Raw genomic sequence first — 17,500 nt, forward strand, 5'->3', positions numbered from 1 at the left:
GGTCAGGGCTTTGTGATGGCCACTCCAATACCTTGACTTTGTTGTCCTTAAGCCATTTTGGCCACAACTTTGGAAGTATGTTTGGGGTCATTGTCCATTTGGAAGACCCGTTTTTGACCAAGCTTTAACTTCCTGACTGATGTCTTGAGATGTTGCTTCAATATATCCACATAATGTTCCTCCTCATGATGCCATCTATTTTGTGAAGTGCACCAGTCCTCCTGCAGCAAAGCCCCCCCACAACATGATGCTGCCACCCCCCGTGCTGCACGGTTGGGATGGTGTTCTTCGGCTTGCAAGCCTCCCCCTTTTTCCTCCAAACATAACGATGGTCATTATGGCCAAACAGTTCTATTTTTGTTTCATCAGACCAGAGGACATTTCATCACCAAAAAGTACAATCTTTTGCAGTAGCAAACCGTAGTCTGGCTTTTTAATGACGGTTTTGGAGCAGTGGATTCTTCCTTGCTGAGCGGCCTTTCAGGTTTTGTCGATATAGGACTTGTTTTACTGTGGATATAGATACTTTTGTACCTGTTTCCTCCAGCATCTTCACAAGGTCCTTTGCTGTTGTTCTGGGATTGATTTGCACCTTTCGCACCAAAGTACGTTCATCTCTAGGAGACAGAACACATCTCCTTCCTGAGCAGTATGATGGCTGCGTGGTCCCATGGTGTTTGTACAGATGAACGTGGTACCCTCCAGGCATTTGGAAACTGCTCCCAAGGATGAACCAGACTTGTGGAGGTCTACAAAAAAAATTCTGAAGTCTTGGCAGATTTATTTTGATTTCTCCATGATGTCAAGCAAAGAGGCACTGAGTTTGAAGGTAGGCCTTGAAATACATCCACAGGTACACCTCCAATTGACTCAAAGGATGTCAATTAGCCTATCAGAAGCTTCTAAAGCTATGACATCTTTTTCTGGAATTTTCCAAGCTGTATAAAGGCACAGTCAACTTAGTGTATGTAAACTTCTGACCCACTGGAATTGTGATACAGTGAATTATAAGTGAAATAACCTGTCTGTAAACAATTGTAGGAAAAATGACTTGTGTTATGCACAAAGTAGATGTCCTAACCGACTTGCCAAAACTATAGTTTGTTAACAAGACATTTGTGGAGTGGTTGAAAAACAAGTTTTAATGACTCCAACCTAAGTGTATGTAAACTTCCAACTTCACTTCCAACTGTGTGTTATGTCCTCCTTAGACACGGGACACTCCATCTGTCTTTGTCCTAAATGGTCTCTGTGAGGATGCAGGCTTAATGGTCTCTGTGAGGCTGCAGGCTTAATGGTTTCTCTCTGTGAGGATGCAGGCTTAATGGTCTCTGTGAGGCTGCAGGCTTAATGGTTTCTCTCTGTGAGGATGCAGGCTTAATGGTCTCTGTGAGGATGCAGGCTTAATGGTTTCTCTCTGTGAGGTAGCAGGCTTAATGGTTTCTCTCTGTGAGGATGCAGGCTTAATGGTCTCTGTGAGGATGCAGGCTTAATGGTTTCTCTCTGTGAGGATGCAGGCTTAATGGTCTCTGTGAGGATGCAGGCTTAATGGTTTCTCTCTGTGAGGATGCAGGCATAATGGTCTCTGGGAGGCTGCAGGCTTAATGGTTTCTCTCTGTGAGGATGCAGGCTTAATGGTTTCTCTCTGTGAGGATGCAGGCTTAATGGTTTCTCTCTGTGAGGATGCAGGCTTAATGGTCTCTGTGAGGATGCAGGCTTAATGGTCTCTGTGAGGATGCAGGCTTAATGGTCTCTGTGAGGATGCAGGCTTAATGGTTTCTCTCTGTGAGGATGCAGGCTTAATGGTCTCTGTGAGGATGCAGGCATAATGGTCTCTGTGAGGATGCAGGCTTAATGGTTTCTCTCTGTGAGGATGCAGGCATAATGGTCTCTGTGAGGATGCAGGCATAATGGTCTCTGTGAAGATCTCTTTCTCTCTGGTGTCTTAACCCTGTCTGTCTCTGGTGTCTTAACCCTGTCTGTCTCCACAGCTTACAGTACGTTCTACATCGTTGGTCTGGTGCTCTCCATGCAGATCCCCTTTGTGGGGTTCCAGCCAATCAGGACCAGCGAACACATGGCTGCAGCAGGTAAGGACCAATCACCTAGGACCGTGATGTCACACCCTGATGCTGCCCTTGTACAGAGTTCACTCTGGACGTTTCCTGTTATCAACCCCAGCTCCAGACAACTGATCAGATAGATAGAGAGAGAGAGAGAGAGAGAGAGAGAGAGAGAGAGAGAGAGAGAGAGAGAGAGAGAGAGAGAGAGAGAGAGAGAGAGAGAGAGAGAGAGAGAGAGAGAGAGAGAGAGAGAGAGGAGAGAGAGAGAGAGAGAGAGAGAGAGAGAGAGAGAGAGAGAGAGAGAGAGAGAGAGAGAGAGAGAGAGAGAGAGAGAGAGAGAGAGAGGAGAGAGAGAGAGAGAGAGAGAGAGAGAGAGAAGAGAGAGAGAGAGAGAGAGAGAGAGAGAGAGAGAGAGAGAGAGAGAGAGAGAGAGAGAGAGAGAGAGAGAGAGGGACAGAGGGACAGAGGGACAGTGACTGTTTTTGGGTTGTTTTAACAGGGGAGCCTAGCATTTTTTTTGGGGGGGGGTGCTGGGGGGGCATGATATGATATTTGAGCATCTAATTTTCTCACTCCTGATTATCCGTAAAATTCACAAGCTTAATGGAGTCATTGCTCTGAATACAGGGGGACAAATACTTATCTTTTGACCACTCTAGTACACATATCTGAAATTTGTCCCAATATTTGTGGTCCTGTAAAATGAGAGGACGATGTACACAAAGTTGATTTATTAGAATGGGAGGACGATGTACACAAAGTTGATTTATTAGAATGGGAGGACGATGTTGATTTATTAGAATGGGAGGACGATGTACACAAAGTTGATTTATTAGAATGGGAGGACGATGTTGATTTATTAGAATGGGAGGACGATGTTCACACAGTTTATTTATTAGAATGGGAGGACGATGTTGATTTATTAGAATGAGAGGACGATGTTGATTTATTAGAATGGGAGGACGATGTTTATTTATTAGAATGGGAGGACGATGTTGATTTATTAGAATGGGAGGACGATGTTCACACAGTTGATTTATTAGAATGGGAGGACGATGTTCACACAGTTGATTTATTAGAATGGGAGGACGATGTTCACACAGTTGATTTATTAGAATGGGAGGACGATGTTCACACAGTTGATTTATTAGAATGAGAGGACGATGTTTATTTATTAGAATGAGAGGACGATGTTCACACAGTTGATTTATTAGAATGGGAGGACGATGTTCACACAGTTGATTTATTAGAATGAGAGGACGATGTTGATTTATTAGAATGGGAGGACGATGTTTATTTATTAGAATGAGAGGACGATGTTTATTTATTATAATGGGAGGACGATGTTCACACAGTTGATTTATTTTACCGGTTCATCCCTTTACACTTAAATATGTAGCACGTTAAACATTTAAACTCAGAGTCATTGTATCATTTCAGATCCAAAGTGCTGGAGAACCAAAACAACAGATGGGTCACTACTGTGCCAATGCTTTTAGAGCTCAGTGTATATTAGACCTTCTATAGTCATAGAAATGCATGTTGCTGTGATGGATGCCTGTTGACACCCCTCCCTCTCCCTACCTGTACAGGGGTATAATGTAAACTCCCTCTCTCCTCACCTCCCCCCTCTTTCTCTCTCCTCTCTCCTCTCTCCTTGCCTCTCTCTCTCATCTCTCCTCGCCTACCCCCTCTTTCTCTCTCATCGCCTCCCCCCTCTTTCTCTCTCCTCTCCTCCCCCCCTCTCTCCCCCCTCTCTCTCTCCTCCCCCTCTCTCTACCAGGTGTTTTTGCGTTGCTCCAGGCCTATGCCTTCCTCCAGTACCTGAAAGACAGACTGACCAGACAGGAGTTCCAGACCCTGTTCTTCCTCGGGGTCTCTCTGGCTGCTGGGGCAGTCTTCCTCACTGTTATATACCTGACTTATACAGGTAGGTCAACACTGTGCTGTTATATACCTGACTTATACAGGTAGGTCAACACAGTGACAGTCTGTCAGCTGACTGTCAGTGATGTACAACCACATTAATTAAATGTCACCTAGTATTCTACTGTTCTACCTAGCAACAGGAGGTTGAGACCCTGTAGCCCATCCCTGTGTTAGATAGATAGATGAGGAGAAGGGTTGATTGGATTTGGTCCAAAATAGTCCAAAAATGTGTGTGTGTGTGTGTGTGTGTGTGTGTGTGTGTGTGTGTGTGTGTGTGTGTGTGTGTGTGTGTGTGTGTGTGTGTGTGTGTGTTTTAACTATACTTGTGAGTACCAGAAGTCCTAGAATAGTAAAGCAACAAAGCTTCAGAGAAGTGAGGACATTTTGATGGTCTCCACTTGTAAAATTGGCTAGTTTAGGAGTCAGCAGTTTAGGAGTCAGGCATTAGGAGTCAGGAGTTTAGGAGTCAGGAGGTTTAGGAGTCAGGCATTAGGAGTCAGGAGTCAGGAGTTTAGGAGTCAGGAGTTTAGGAGTCAGCAGTTTAGGAGTCAGGCATTAGGAGTCAGGAGTTTAGGGAGTCAGGAGTTTAGGAGTCAGGCATTAGGAGTCAGGAGTCAGGAGTTTAGGAGTCAGGCATTAGGAGTCAGGAGTTTAGGAGTCAGGAGTTTAGGAGTCAGGCATTAGGAGTCAGGAGTTTAGGAGTCAGGCATTAGGAGTCAGGAGTTTAGGAGTCAGGAGTTTAGGAGTCAGGCATTAGGAGTCAGGAGTTTAGGAGTCAGGAGTTTAGGAGTCAGGCATTAGGAGTCAGGAGTTTAGGAGTCAGGAGTTTAGGAGTCAGGAGTTTAGGAGTCAGGAGTTTAGGAGTCAGGAGTTTAGGAGTCAGGCGTTAGGAGTCAGGAGTTCAGGAGTCAGGAGTTTAGGAGTCAGGAGTTTAGGAGTCAGGAGTTTAGGAGTCAGGAGTTTAGGAGTTAGGAGTTTAGGAGTCAGGAGTTTAGGAGTTAGGAGTCAGGAGTTTAGGAGTCAGGAGTTTAGGAGTCAGGAGTTTAGGAGTCAAGAGTTTAGGAGTCAAGAGTTTAGGAGTCAGGAGTTTATGAGTCAGGAGTTTAGGAGTCAGGAGTTTAGGAGTTAGGAGTTTAGGAGTCAGGAGTTTAGGAGTCAGGAGTTTAGGAGTCAGGGTGTTAGGAGTTAGGAGGTTAGGAGTTTAGGAGTCAGGAGTTTAGGAGTCAGGAGTTTAGGAGTCACGAGTTTAGGGGTTTAGGAGTTAGGAGTTTAGGAGTCAGGAGTTTAGGAGTTAGGGAAATAGGATTTTGAATGGGAATCAATTGTTGTCCCCAAAACCTAACGTGTGTGTGTGTGTGTGTGTGTGTGTGTGTGTGTGTGTGTGTGTGTGTGTGTGTGTGTGTGATCGTGTACATAATCATAACTGTGCTGTACTTAATAATGTTCATTGTGTTTTAGGACACATCGCTCCTTGGAGTGGTCGATTCTATTCACTGTGGGACACAGGGTAAGTGCACTAAACAGTACGCACACACACACACACACACACACACACACACACACACACACCACACACACACACACACACACACACACACACACACACACACACACACACACGGCCTCTGCTGTAGAGAGAGAAGGCTGTCAGAGTGCCCAATCAGCTGTTTATTTGTCTCAGAGTGCGTGTTCTGCTGCAGTGCAGTGTGGGTCGTGTCAGGTCTACGTGTGTCTAGTTTTACTCCCTGTGGATCACCTTTACCAAGGAAACGCTGTGTTCCTCTTTCTGTCAATGTCCACTCACTTCCTGTAGCAACAACCTTCCACAGGCTCTTCAGATAAATCCTTTAAATCCCTCCCTCCCTCCCCACCCCCCTCTCTTCACCCTCCCTCCCTTACCCCTCTCTCTCTCTCCCTCCCTCCCCACCCCTCTCCCTCACCCCTCCCCCTCTCTCCCTCTCTCCCTCCCCCCTCTCATCTCCCTCCTTCTCTCCCTCCCTCCCTCCCTCCCTCCCTCCCTCCCTCCCTCAACCCACCCCCTCTCTCCCTCCCTCCTCTCCCTGACCCCCTCTCTCCCTCCCCCTCTCCCTCCCTCCTCTCCCTCTCTCATCTCCCTCCTTCCTCTCCCTCTCTCTCTCCCTCCCTCCCACCCTCCTCTCCCTCACCCCCTCCCCCTCTCCCTCCCTCCTCTCCCTCTCTCTTCTCTCTCTCTCTCTCCCTCAACCCACCCCCTCCCTCCTCTCCCTCCCTCTCTCCTCTCTCCCTCTCTCCTCTCTCCAGGTATGCTAAGATCCACATCCCCATCATAGCGTCTGTGTCGGAGCACCAGCCCACCACCTGGGTCTCGTTCTTCTTCGACCTCCACATCCTGGTCTGTACCTTTCCTGCTGGACTCTGGTTCTGCATCAAGAACATCAACGATGAGAGAGTCTTCGGTAAGACACACACACACACGTCTACAGTTAGATGGCATGGCAATGTGTGTGTGTATGCAGGTGTGTGTGTGTATGCAGGTGTGTGTGTGTGTGTGTGTGTGTGTGTGTGTGTGTGTGTGTGTGTGTGTGTGTGTGTGTGTGTGTGTGTGTGTGTGTATGCAGGTGTGTGTGTGTGTGTGCAGGTGTGTGTGTGACCATAGAAATATAATGACTACAGCAATCATTACCATTTAAGTCAACAAACACACACACACAGAAACACATAAACACACACATACACACACACATACACGCTCATACACACCCTGCTGTTGCTAGTGGTTCTTTAATAGGATCTCTGTGTTTAACCCTGCTGTTCCTAGTGGTTCTTTAATAGGATCTCTGTGTTCAACCCTGCTGTTCCTAGTGGTTCTTTAATAGGATCTCTGTGTTCAACCCTGCTGTTCCTAGTGGTTCTTTAATAGGATCTCTGTCTTTACCCCTGCTGTTCCTAGTGGTTCTTTAATAGGATCTCTGTGTTCAACCCTGCTGTTCCTATATGGTTCTTTAATAGGATCTCTGTCTTTACCCCTGCTGTTCCTAGTGGTTCTGGATGCTATTAGTGCTGTCTACTTCTCAGAGAGAGTAGTGTGTTAAACCCTAACCCAGTATATTAAACTCTAACCCAGTATATTAAACCCTAACCCAGTATATTAAACTCTAACCCAGTATATTAAACCCTAACCCAGTATATTAAACTCTAACCCAGTATATTAAACTCTAACCCAGTATATTAAACCCTAACCCAGTATATTAAACCCTAACCCAGTATATTAAACTCTAACCCAGTATATTAAACCCTAACCCAGTATATTAAACCCTAACCCAGTATATTAAACTCTAACCCAGTGTATTAAACCCTAACCCAGTATATTAAACCCTAACCCAGTATATTAAACCCTAACCCAGTATATTAAACTCTAACCCAGTATATTAAACCCTATCCCAGTATATTAAACCCTATCCCAGTATATTAAACTCTAACCCAGTATATTAAACCCTAACCCAGTATATTAAACCCTAACCCAGTATATTAAACTCTAACCCAGTATATTAAACCCTAACCCAGTATATTAAACTCTAACCCTGCTCTCCCTCTCCCCCTAGTGGCCCTGTATGCCATCAGTATATTAAACCCTAACCCAGTATATTAAACTCTAACCCTGCTCTCTGTCTCCCCCTAGTGGCGCTGTATGCCATCAGTGCTGTCTACTTTGCTGGAGTGATGGTCCGTCTGATGCTGACCCTGACCCCTGTAGTGTGTATGCTGTCAGCTATAGCCTTCTCCAGCGTGTTTGAACACTACCTAGGGGACGACATGAAGAGGGAGAGCCCTCCCATAGAGGACAGTAGTGATGAGGACGACAAGAGGAACTCTGGAAACCTCTATGATAAGGTATGAGGACGACAAGAGGAACTCTGGAAACCTCTATGATAAGGTATGAGGATGACTAGAGGCCCTCTGGAAACCTGTATGATAAGGTATGAGGATGACTAGAGGCCCTCTGAACCTCTATGATAAGGTATGAGGATGACTAGAGGCCCTCTGGAAACCTCTATGATAAGGTATGAGGATGACTAGAGGCCCTCTGGAAACCTCTATGATAGGGTATGACTAGAGGCCCTCTGGAAACCTCTATGATAAGGTATGAGGATGACTAGAGGCCCTCTGGAAACCTCTATGATAGGGTATGACTAGAGGCCCTCTGGAAACCTGTATGATAAGGTATGAGGATGACTAGAGGCCCTCTGGAAACCTCTATGATAAGGTATGAGGATGACTAGAGGCCCTCTGGAAACCTCTATGATAAGGTATGAGGATGACTAGAGTCCCTCTGGAAACCTCTATGATAAGGTATGAGGATGACTAGAGGCCCTCTGGAAACCTCTATGATAAGGTATGAGGATGACTAGAGGCCCTCTGGAAACCTCTATGATAAGGTATGAGAATGACTAGAGGCCCTCTGGAAACCTCTATGATAAGGTATGAGGATGACTAGAGGCTCTCTGGAAACCTCTATGATAAGGTATGACAAGAGGAACTCTGGAAACCTCTATGATAAGGTATGAGGATGACTAGAGGCTCTCTGGAAACCTGTATGATAAGGTATGAGGATGACTAGAGGCCCTCTGGAAACCTCTATGATAAGGTATGACTAGAGGCCCTCTGGAAACCTCTATGATAAGGTATGAGGATGACTAGAGGCCCTCTGGAAACCTCTATGATAAGGTATGAGGATGACTAGAGGCCCTCTGGAAACCTCTATGATAAGGTATGAGGATGACTAGAGGCCCTCTGGAAACCTCTATGATAAGGTATGAGGATGACTAGAGGCCCTCTGGAAACCTCTATGATAAGGTATGAGGATGACTAGAGGCCCTCTGGAAACCTCTATGATAAGGTATGAGGATGACTAGAGCCCCTCTGGAAACCTCTATGATAAGGTATGAGGATGACTAGAGGCCCTCTGGAAACCTCTATGATAAGGTATGAGGATGACTAGAGGCCCTCTGGAAACCTCTATGATAAGGTATGAGGATGACTAGAGGCTCTCTGGAAACCTCTATGATAAGGTATGAGGATGACTAGAGGCTCTCTGGAAACCTCTATGATAAGGTATGAGGATGACTAGAGGCTCTCTGGAAACCTCTATGATAAGGTATGAGGATGACTAGAGGCTCTCTGGAAACCGCTATGATAAGGTATGAGGATGACTAGAGGCTCTCTGGAAACCTCTATGATAAGGTATGAGGATGACTAGAGGCCCTCTGGAAACCTCTATGATAAGGTATGAGGATGACTAGAGGCTCTCTGGAAACCTCTATGATAAGGTATGAGGATGACTAGAAGCATGGGTTCTAAATGGTACATTATTCCCTACATAGTCCACTTCTTTTGGCCAGAGCTTTAGTATCTTCCAATCCTTATCTACTGTAGTGCACTATGTTGCACTGCAGTAGTCAGAGCTTTGGTACCCTGTTTCATATGTAGTGCCCTACTTTTGGCCAGAGCCCTATTTCATATGTAGTGCCCTACTTTTGTCCAGAGCCCTGTTTCATATGTAGTGCCCTACTTTGGGACAGGACCTTGACACCCTATTCCCTATTTTGGACAGGGTCTTGACACCCTTCCTTTGCTGGGCATAGGGCATAGGCCCACCCACTTGGCAGCCAGGCCCACCCACTTGGCAGCCAGGCCCACCCACTGGGGAGTGAGGCCCAGCCAATCAGAATGAGTTTTTCTCCACAAAAGGTATTTTTCTACAGACAGAAATACTCATCAGTTTCATCAGCTGTCTGGGTGGCTGGTCTCAGACCATCACGGAGGTGAAGAAGCCTGATGTGGAGGTTGTGCGCTGGCCTGGTTACAGTCTGTGGTTGTGAGGCCGGTTGGGCGTACTGCCAAATTCTCTAAAAACGACATTGGAATCGGCTTATGGTAGAGAAATGAACATTCAGTTCCCTGGCAACAGCTCTCATGGACATTCCTGCAGTCGGGATGCCAACTCCCTCAAAACTTGAGACATCCGTGGCATTGTTTTGTTGGACTAAACTGTACATTTTAGAGTGACCTTTTAGTGTCCCCAGCACAAGGTGCACCTGTGTAATGATCGTGCTATTTAATCAGCTTCTTGATATGCGACGCCTGTCAGGTGGATGGATTATCTTGGCAAAGGGGAAATGCTCACTACCAGGGATGTAAACCATTTCTTTGCCCAAAATTTGAGAGAAATCATATTTTTTATGCGTATGGTACATTTCTGGAATCTGTTATTTCAGTTCATGAAACATGGGACCGACACTTTACATGTGGCATTTATAGTTTAGTTCAGTATACAGTTCAGTATAGTCAGTATTCAGTTCAGTATAGTCAGTATTCAGTATACAGTTCAGTATAGTCAGTATTCAGTTCAGTATAGTCAGTATTCAGTATACAGTTCAGTATAGTTAGTATTCAGTATACAGTTCAGTATAGTTAGTATTCAGTATACAGTTCAGTATAGTCAGTATTCAGTTCAGTATAGTCAGTATTCAGTATACAGTTCAGTATAGTCAGTATTCAGTATACATTTCAGTATAGTCAGTATTCAGTATACAGTTCAGTATAGTCAGTATTCAGTTCAGTATAGTCAGTATTCAGTTCAGTATAGTCAGTATTCAGTATACAGTTCAGTATAGTCAGTATTCAGTATACATTTCAGTATAGTCAGTATTCAGTATACAGTTCAGTATAGTCAGTATTCAGTATACAGTTCAGTATAGTCAGTATTCAGTATACAGTTCGATATAGTCAGTATTCAGTATACAGTTCAGTATAGTCAGTATTCAGTATACAGTTCAGTATAGTTAGTATTCAGTATACAGTTCAGTATAGTTAGTATTCAGTATACATTTCAGTATAGTCAGTATTCAGTATACAGTTCAGTATAGTCAGTATTCAGTATACAGTTCGCTATAGTCAGTATTCAGTTCAGTATAGTCAGTATTCAGTATACAGTTCAGTATAGTCAGTATTCAGTATACATTTCAGTATAGTTAGTATTCAGTATACAGTTCGCTATAGTCAGTATTCAGTATACAGTTCAGTATAGTCAGTATTCAGTATACAGTTCAGTATAGTCAGTATTCAGTATACAGTTCGCTATAGTCAGTATTCAGTTCAGTATAGTCAGTATTCAGTATACAGTTCAGTATAGTCAGTATTCAGTATACAGTTCAGTATAGTCAGTATTCAATATACAGTTCGCGATAGTCAGTATTCAGTATACAGTTCGCTATAGTCAGTATTCAATATACAGTTCAGTATAGTCAGTATTCAGTATACAGTTCAGTATAGTTAGTATTCAGTATGCAGTTCGGTATAGTCAGTATTCAGTATACAGTTCAGTATATTCAGTATCCAGTTCAGTATAGTCAGTATACAGTTCAGTGTCCAGTTCAGAAACCGTTGTCCCCACTTGCTTCAAGATGTCCACCATTGTTCCTGTACCTAAAGGAGGCAAAGATAACTGAACTAAATGACTATCGCCCTACAGCACTCACTTCTGTCACCATGAAGAGAGAGACTATTCAAGGATCATTTCACTTCCACCTTACCTGACACTCTAGACCCGGTTCAATTTGCTTACCGCCCCAATAGATCCGTGCGTGCTCAGCCCTCTCCTGTACTCCCTGTTCACACACGACTGCATGGCCATGCACGCCTCCAACTCAATCATCAAGTTTGCAGACGACACAACAGTAGTGCGCTTGATTACCAACAATGACGAGACGGCCTACAGGGAGGAGGTGAGGGCCCTGGGAGAGTGGTGGCAGGAAAATAACCTCTCCCTCAACATCAACAAAACAAAGGAGCTGATTGTGGACTTCAGGAAACAGCAGAGGGAACACGACCCTATCCACATTGATGAGACAGTAGTGGAGAGGGTGGAAAGCTTCAAGTTCCTCGGGGTACACATCACGGACAAACTGAAGGCGCAGCCTCGCCTCTTCAACCTCAGGGGGCTGAAGAAATTCGGCTTGTCACCAATAAACACTCACAAACTTCTACAGATGCACAATCGAGAGCATCCTGTTGGGCTGTATCACCGCCTGGTACGGCAACTTCACCGCCCTCAACCGTAAGGCTCTCCAGAGGGTAGTGAGGTCGGCACAACGCATCACCGGGGGCAAACTACCTGCCCTCCAGGACACCTACACCACCCGATGTCACAGGAAGGCCAAAAAGATCATCAAGGACAACAACCACCTGAGCCACTGCCTGTTCACCCCGCTATCATCCAGAAGGCGAGGTCAGTACAGGTGCATCAAAACTGGGACCGAGAGACTGAAAAACAGCATCTATCTCAAGGCCATCAGACTGTTAAATATCCATCACTAGCCGGCTTCCACCCGGTTACGCAACCCTGCACCTTAGAGGCTGCTGCCCCATTTACATAGACTTAGAATCACTGGCCACTTTAATAATGGAACACTAGTCACTGTAATAATGTTTACATACTGCTTTACTCATCTCATCTGTATATACTGTATTCTATTCTACTGTATTTACTAACTAGTCACCTTAATAATGGAACACTGGTCACCTTAATAATGTTTACATACTGTTTTACTCATCTCATATGTAGATACTGTATTGTATTCTACTGTATTTACTAACTAGTCACCTTAATAATGTTTACATACTGTTTTACTCATCTCATATGTATATACTGTATTCTATTCTACTGTATTTACTAACTAGCCACCTTAATAATGTTTACATACTGTTTTACTCATCTCATCTGTATATACTGTATTCTATTCTACTGTATTTACTAACTAGTCACCTTAATAATGTTTACATACTGCTTTACTCATCTCATATGTAGATACTGTATTCTATCCTACTGTATTGTAGTCAACGCCACTCTGACATTGCTCATCTTAATATTTATATATTTCTTAATTCCATTCTTGTACTTTTACATGTGTGTGTATTCTAGTGAATTGTTAGATATTACTGCACTGTTGGAGCCTGGAACACAAGCATTTAGTTAGATATTACTGCACTGTTGGAGCCTGGAACACAAGCATTTAGTTAGATATTACTGCACTGTTGGAGCCTGGAACACAAAGCATTTAGTTAGATATTACTGCACTGTTGGAGCTAGGAACACAAGCATTTAGTTAGATATTACTGCACTGTTGGAGCCTGGAACACAAGCATTTAGTTAGATATTACTGCACTGTTGGAGCCTGGAACACAAAGCATTTAGTTAGATATTACTGCACTGTTGGAGCCTGGAACACAAGCATTTAGTTAGATACTACTGCACTGTTGGAGCCTGGAACACAAAGCATTTAGTTAGATATTACTGCACTGTTGGAGCCTGGAACACACTCATTTAGTTAGATATTACTGCACTGTTGGAGCCTGGAACACAAAGCATTTAGTTAGATATTACTGCACTGTTGGAGCCTGGAACACAAAGCATTTAGTTAGATATTACTGCACTGTTGGAGCCTGGAACACAAAGCATTTAGTTAGATATTACTGCACTGTTGGAGCCTGGAACACAAAGCATTTAGTTAGATATTACTGCACTGTTGGAGCCTGGAACACAAGCATTTAGTTAGATATTACTGCACTGTTGGAGCCTGGAACACAAAGCATTTAGTTAGATATTACTGCACTGTTGGAGCCTGGAACACAAGCATTTAGTTAGATATTACTGCACTGTTGGAGCCTGGAACACAAAGCATTTAGTTAGATATTACTGCACTGTTGGAGCCTGGAACACAAAGCATTTAGTTAGATATTACTGCACTGTTGGAGCCTGGAACACAAGCATTTAGTTAGATATTACTGCACTGTTGGAGCCTGGAACACAAAGCATTTAGTTAGATATTACTGCACTGTTGGAGCCTGGAACACAAGCATTTAGTTAGATATTACTGCACTGTTGGAGCTAGGAACACAAGCATTTAGTTAGATATTACTGCACTGTTGGAGCCTGGAACACAAGCATTTAGTTAGATATTACTGCACTGTTGGAGCCTGGAACACAAGCATTTAGTTAGATATTACTGCACTGTTGGAGCCTGGAACACAAGCATTTAGTTAGATATTACTGCACTGTTGGAGCCTGGAACACAAGCATTTAGTTAGATATTACTGCACTGTTGGAGCCTGGAACACAAGCATTTAGTTAGATATTACTGCACTGTTGGAGCCTGGAACACAAAGCATTTAGTTAGATATTACTGCACTGTTGGAGCCTGGAACACAAAGCATTTAGTTAGATATTACTGCACTGTTGGAGCCTGGAACACAAGCATTTAGTTAGATATTACTGCACTGTTGGAGCCTGGAACACAAGCATTTAGTTAGATATTACTGCACTGTTGGAGCCTGGAACACAAGCATTTAGTTAGATATTACTGCACTGTTGGAGCCTGGAACACAAGCATTTAGTTAGATATTACTGCACTGTTGGAGCCTGGAACACAAGCATTTAGTTAGATATTACTGCACTGTTGGAGCCTGGAACACAAAGCATTTAGTTAGATATTACTGCACTGTTGGAGCCTGGAACACAAAGCATTTAGTTAGATATTACTGCACTGTTGGAGCCTGGAACACAAAGCATTTAGTTAGATATTACTGCACTGTTGGAGCCTGGAACACAAGCATTTAGTTAGATATTACTGCACTGTTGGAGCCTGGAACACAAAGCATTTAGTTAGATATTACTGCACTGTTGGAGCCTGGAACACAAGCATTTAGTTAGATATTACTGCACTGTTGGAGCCTGGAACACAAGCATTTAGTTAGATATTACTGCACTGTTGGAGCTAGGAACACAAGCATTTAGTTAGATATTACTGCACTGTTGGAGCCTGGAACACAAGCATTTAGTTAGATATTACTGCACTGTTGGAGCCTGGAACACAAGCATTTAGTTAGATATTACTGCACTGTTGGAGCCTGGAACACAAGCATTTAGTTAGATATTACTGCACTGTTGGAGCCTGGAACACAAGCATTTAGTTAGATATTACTGCACTGTTGGAGCCTGGAACACAAGCATTTAGTTAGATATTACTGCACTGTTGGAGCCTGGAACACAAAGCATTTAGTTAGATATTACTGCACTGTTGGAGCCTGGAACACAAAGCATTTAGTTAGATATTACTGCACTGTTGGAGCCTGGAACACAAGCATTTAGTTAGATATTACTGCACTGTTGGAGCCTGGAACACAAGCATTTAGTTAGATATTACTGCACTGTTGGAGCCTGGAACACAAGCATTTAGTTAGATATTACTGCACTGTTGGAGCCTGGAACACAAGCATTTAGTTAGATATTACTGCACTGTTGGAGCCTGGAACACAAGCATTTAGTTAGATATTACTGCACTGTTGGAGCCTGGAACACAAAGCATTTAGTTAGATATTACTGCACTGTTGGAGCCTGGAACACAAAGCATTTAGTTAGATATTACTGCACTGTTGGAGCCTGGAACACAAAGCATTTAGTTAGATATTACTGCACTGTTGGAGCCTGGAACACAAGCATTTAGTTAGATATTACTGCACTGTTGGAGCCTGGAACACAAGCATTTAGTTAGATATTACTGCACTGTTGGAGCCTGGAACACAAGCATTTAGTTAGATATTACTGCACTGTTGGAGCCTGGAACACAAGCATTTAGTTAGATATTACTGCACTGTTGGAGCCTGGAACACAAGCATTTAGTTAGATATTACTGCACTGTTGGAGCCTGGAACACAAGCATTTAGTTAGATATTACTGCACTGTTGGAGCCTGGAACACAAGCATTTAGTTAGATATTACTGCACTGTTGGAGCCTGGAACACAAGCATTTAGTTAGATATTACTGCACTGTTGGAGCCTGGAACACAAGCATTTAGTTAGATATTACTGCACTGTTGGAGCCTGGAACACAAAGCATTTAGTTAGATATTACTGCACTGTTGGAGCCTGGAACACAAGCATTTAGTTAGATATTACTGCACTGTTGGAGCCTGGAACACAAAGCATTTAGTTAGATACTACTGCACTGTTGGAGCCTGGAACACAAAGCATTTAGTTAGATATTACTGCACTGTTGGAGCCTGGAACACAAGCATTTAGTTAGATATTACTGCACTGTTGGAGCCTGGAACACAAGCATTTAGTTAGATACTACTGCACTGTTGGAGCCTGGAACACAAGCATTTGGTTAGATACTACTGCACTGTTGGAGCCTGGAACACAAGCATTTAGTTAGATATTACTGCACTGTTGGAGCCAGGAACACACTCATTTAGTTAGATACTACTGCACTGTTGGAGCCTGGAACACAAAGCATTTAGTTAGATACTACTGCACTGTTGGAGCCTGGAACACAAGCATTTAGTTAGATATTACTGCACTGTTGGAGCCTGGAACACAAAGCATTTAGTTAGATATTACTGCACTGTTGGAGCCTGGAACACAAGCATTTAGTTAGATATTACTGCACTGTTGGAGCCTGGAACACAAAGCATTTAGTTAGATATTACTGCACTGTTGGAGCCTGGAACACAAGCATTTAGTTAGATATTACTGCACTGTTGGAGCCTGGAACACAAGCATTTAGTTAGATATTACTGCACTGTTGGAGCCTGGAACACAAGCATTTAGTTAGATACTACTGCACTGTTGGAGCTAGGAACACACTCATTTAGTTAGATACTACTGCACTGTTGGAGCTAGGAACACAAAGCATTTAGTTAGATATTACTGCACTGTTGGAGCCTGGAACACAAGCATTTAGTTAGATATTACTGCACTGTTGGAGCCTGGAACACAAAGCATTTAGTTAGATATTACTGCACTGTTGGAGCCTGGAACACAAGCATTTAGTTAGATATTACTGCACTGTTGGAACCTGGAACACAAGCATTTAGTTAGATATTACTGCACTGTTGGAGCCTGGAACACAAGCATTTAGTTAGATACTACTGCACTGTTGGAGCTAGGAACACACTCATTTAGTTAGATACTACTGCACTGTTGGAGCTAGGAACACAAAGCATTTAGTTAGATATTACTGCACTGTTGGAGCCTGGAACACAAGCATTTAGTTAGATATTACTGCACTGTTGGAGCCTGGAACACAAAGCATTTAGTTAGATATTACTGCACTGTTGGAGCCTGGAACACAAGCATTTAGTTAGATATTACTGCACTGTTGGAGCCTGGAACACAAGCATTTAGTTAGATATTACTGCACTGTTGGAGCCTGGAACACAAGCATTTAGTTAGATACTACTGCACTGTTGGAGCTAGGAACACACTCATTTAGTTAGATACTACTGCACTGTTGGAGCTAGGAACACAAAGCATTTAGTTAGATATTACTGCACTGTTGGAGCCTGGAACACAAGCATTTAGTTAGATATTACTGCACTGTTGGAGCCTGGAACACAAAGCATTTAGTTAGATATTACTGCACTGTTGGAGCCTGGAACACAAGCATTTAGTTAGATATTACTGCACTGTT

The 17,500-nt window shown here is 43.5% G+C and overlaps 1 protein-coding gene across 2 annotated transcripts in view; it reads left to right on the top strand.

Moving 5' to 3' along the window:
* The window catches only part of LOC116359271 (dolichyl-diphosphooligosaccharide--protein glycosyltransferase subunit STT3B), a 71,919-nt gene that overhangs the window by 41,269 nt on the left and 13,150 nt on the right, over positions 1-17,500 (top strand). For both annotated transcript variants that reach the window (XM_031811915.1, XM_031811916.1), the window contains 5 exons: positions 1,992-2,090; positions 3,847-3,993; positions 5,451-5,499; positions 6,273-6,427; positions 7,651-7,862. In XM_031811915.1, coding sequence (XP_031667775.1) covers positions 1,992-2,090; positions 3,847-3,993; positions 5,451-5,499; positions 6,273-6,427; positions 7,651-7,862 — 662 coding nt within the window. The remainder of the gene's footprint in view (positions 1-1,991; positions 2,091-3,846; positions 3,994-5,450; positions 5,500-6,272; positions 6,428-7,650; positions 7,863-17,500) is intronic.

Source organism: Oncorhynchus kisutch, unplaced genomic scaffold, assembly GCF_002021735.2.
Source record: "Oncorhynchus kisutch isolate 150728-3 unplaced genomic scaffold, Okis_V2 Okis02a-Okis13b_hom, whole genome shotgun sequence".
Lineage (NCBI taxonomy): Eukaryota > Metazoa > Chordata > Actinopteri > Salmoniformes > Salmonidae > Oncorhynchus > Oncorhynchus kisutch.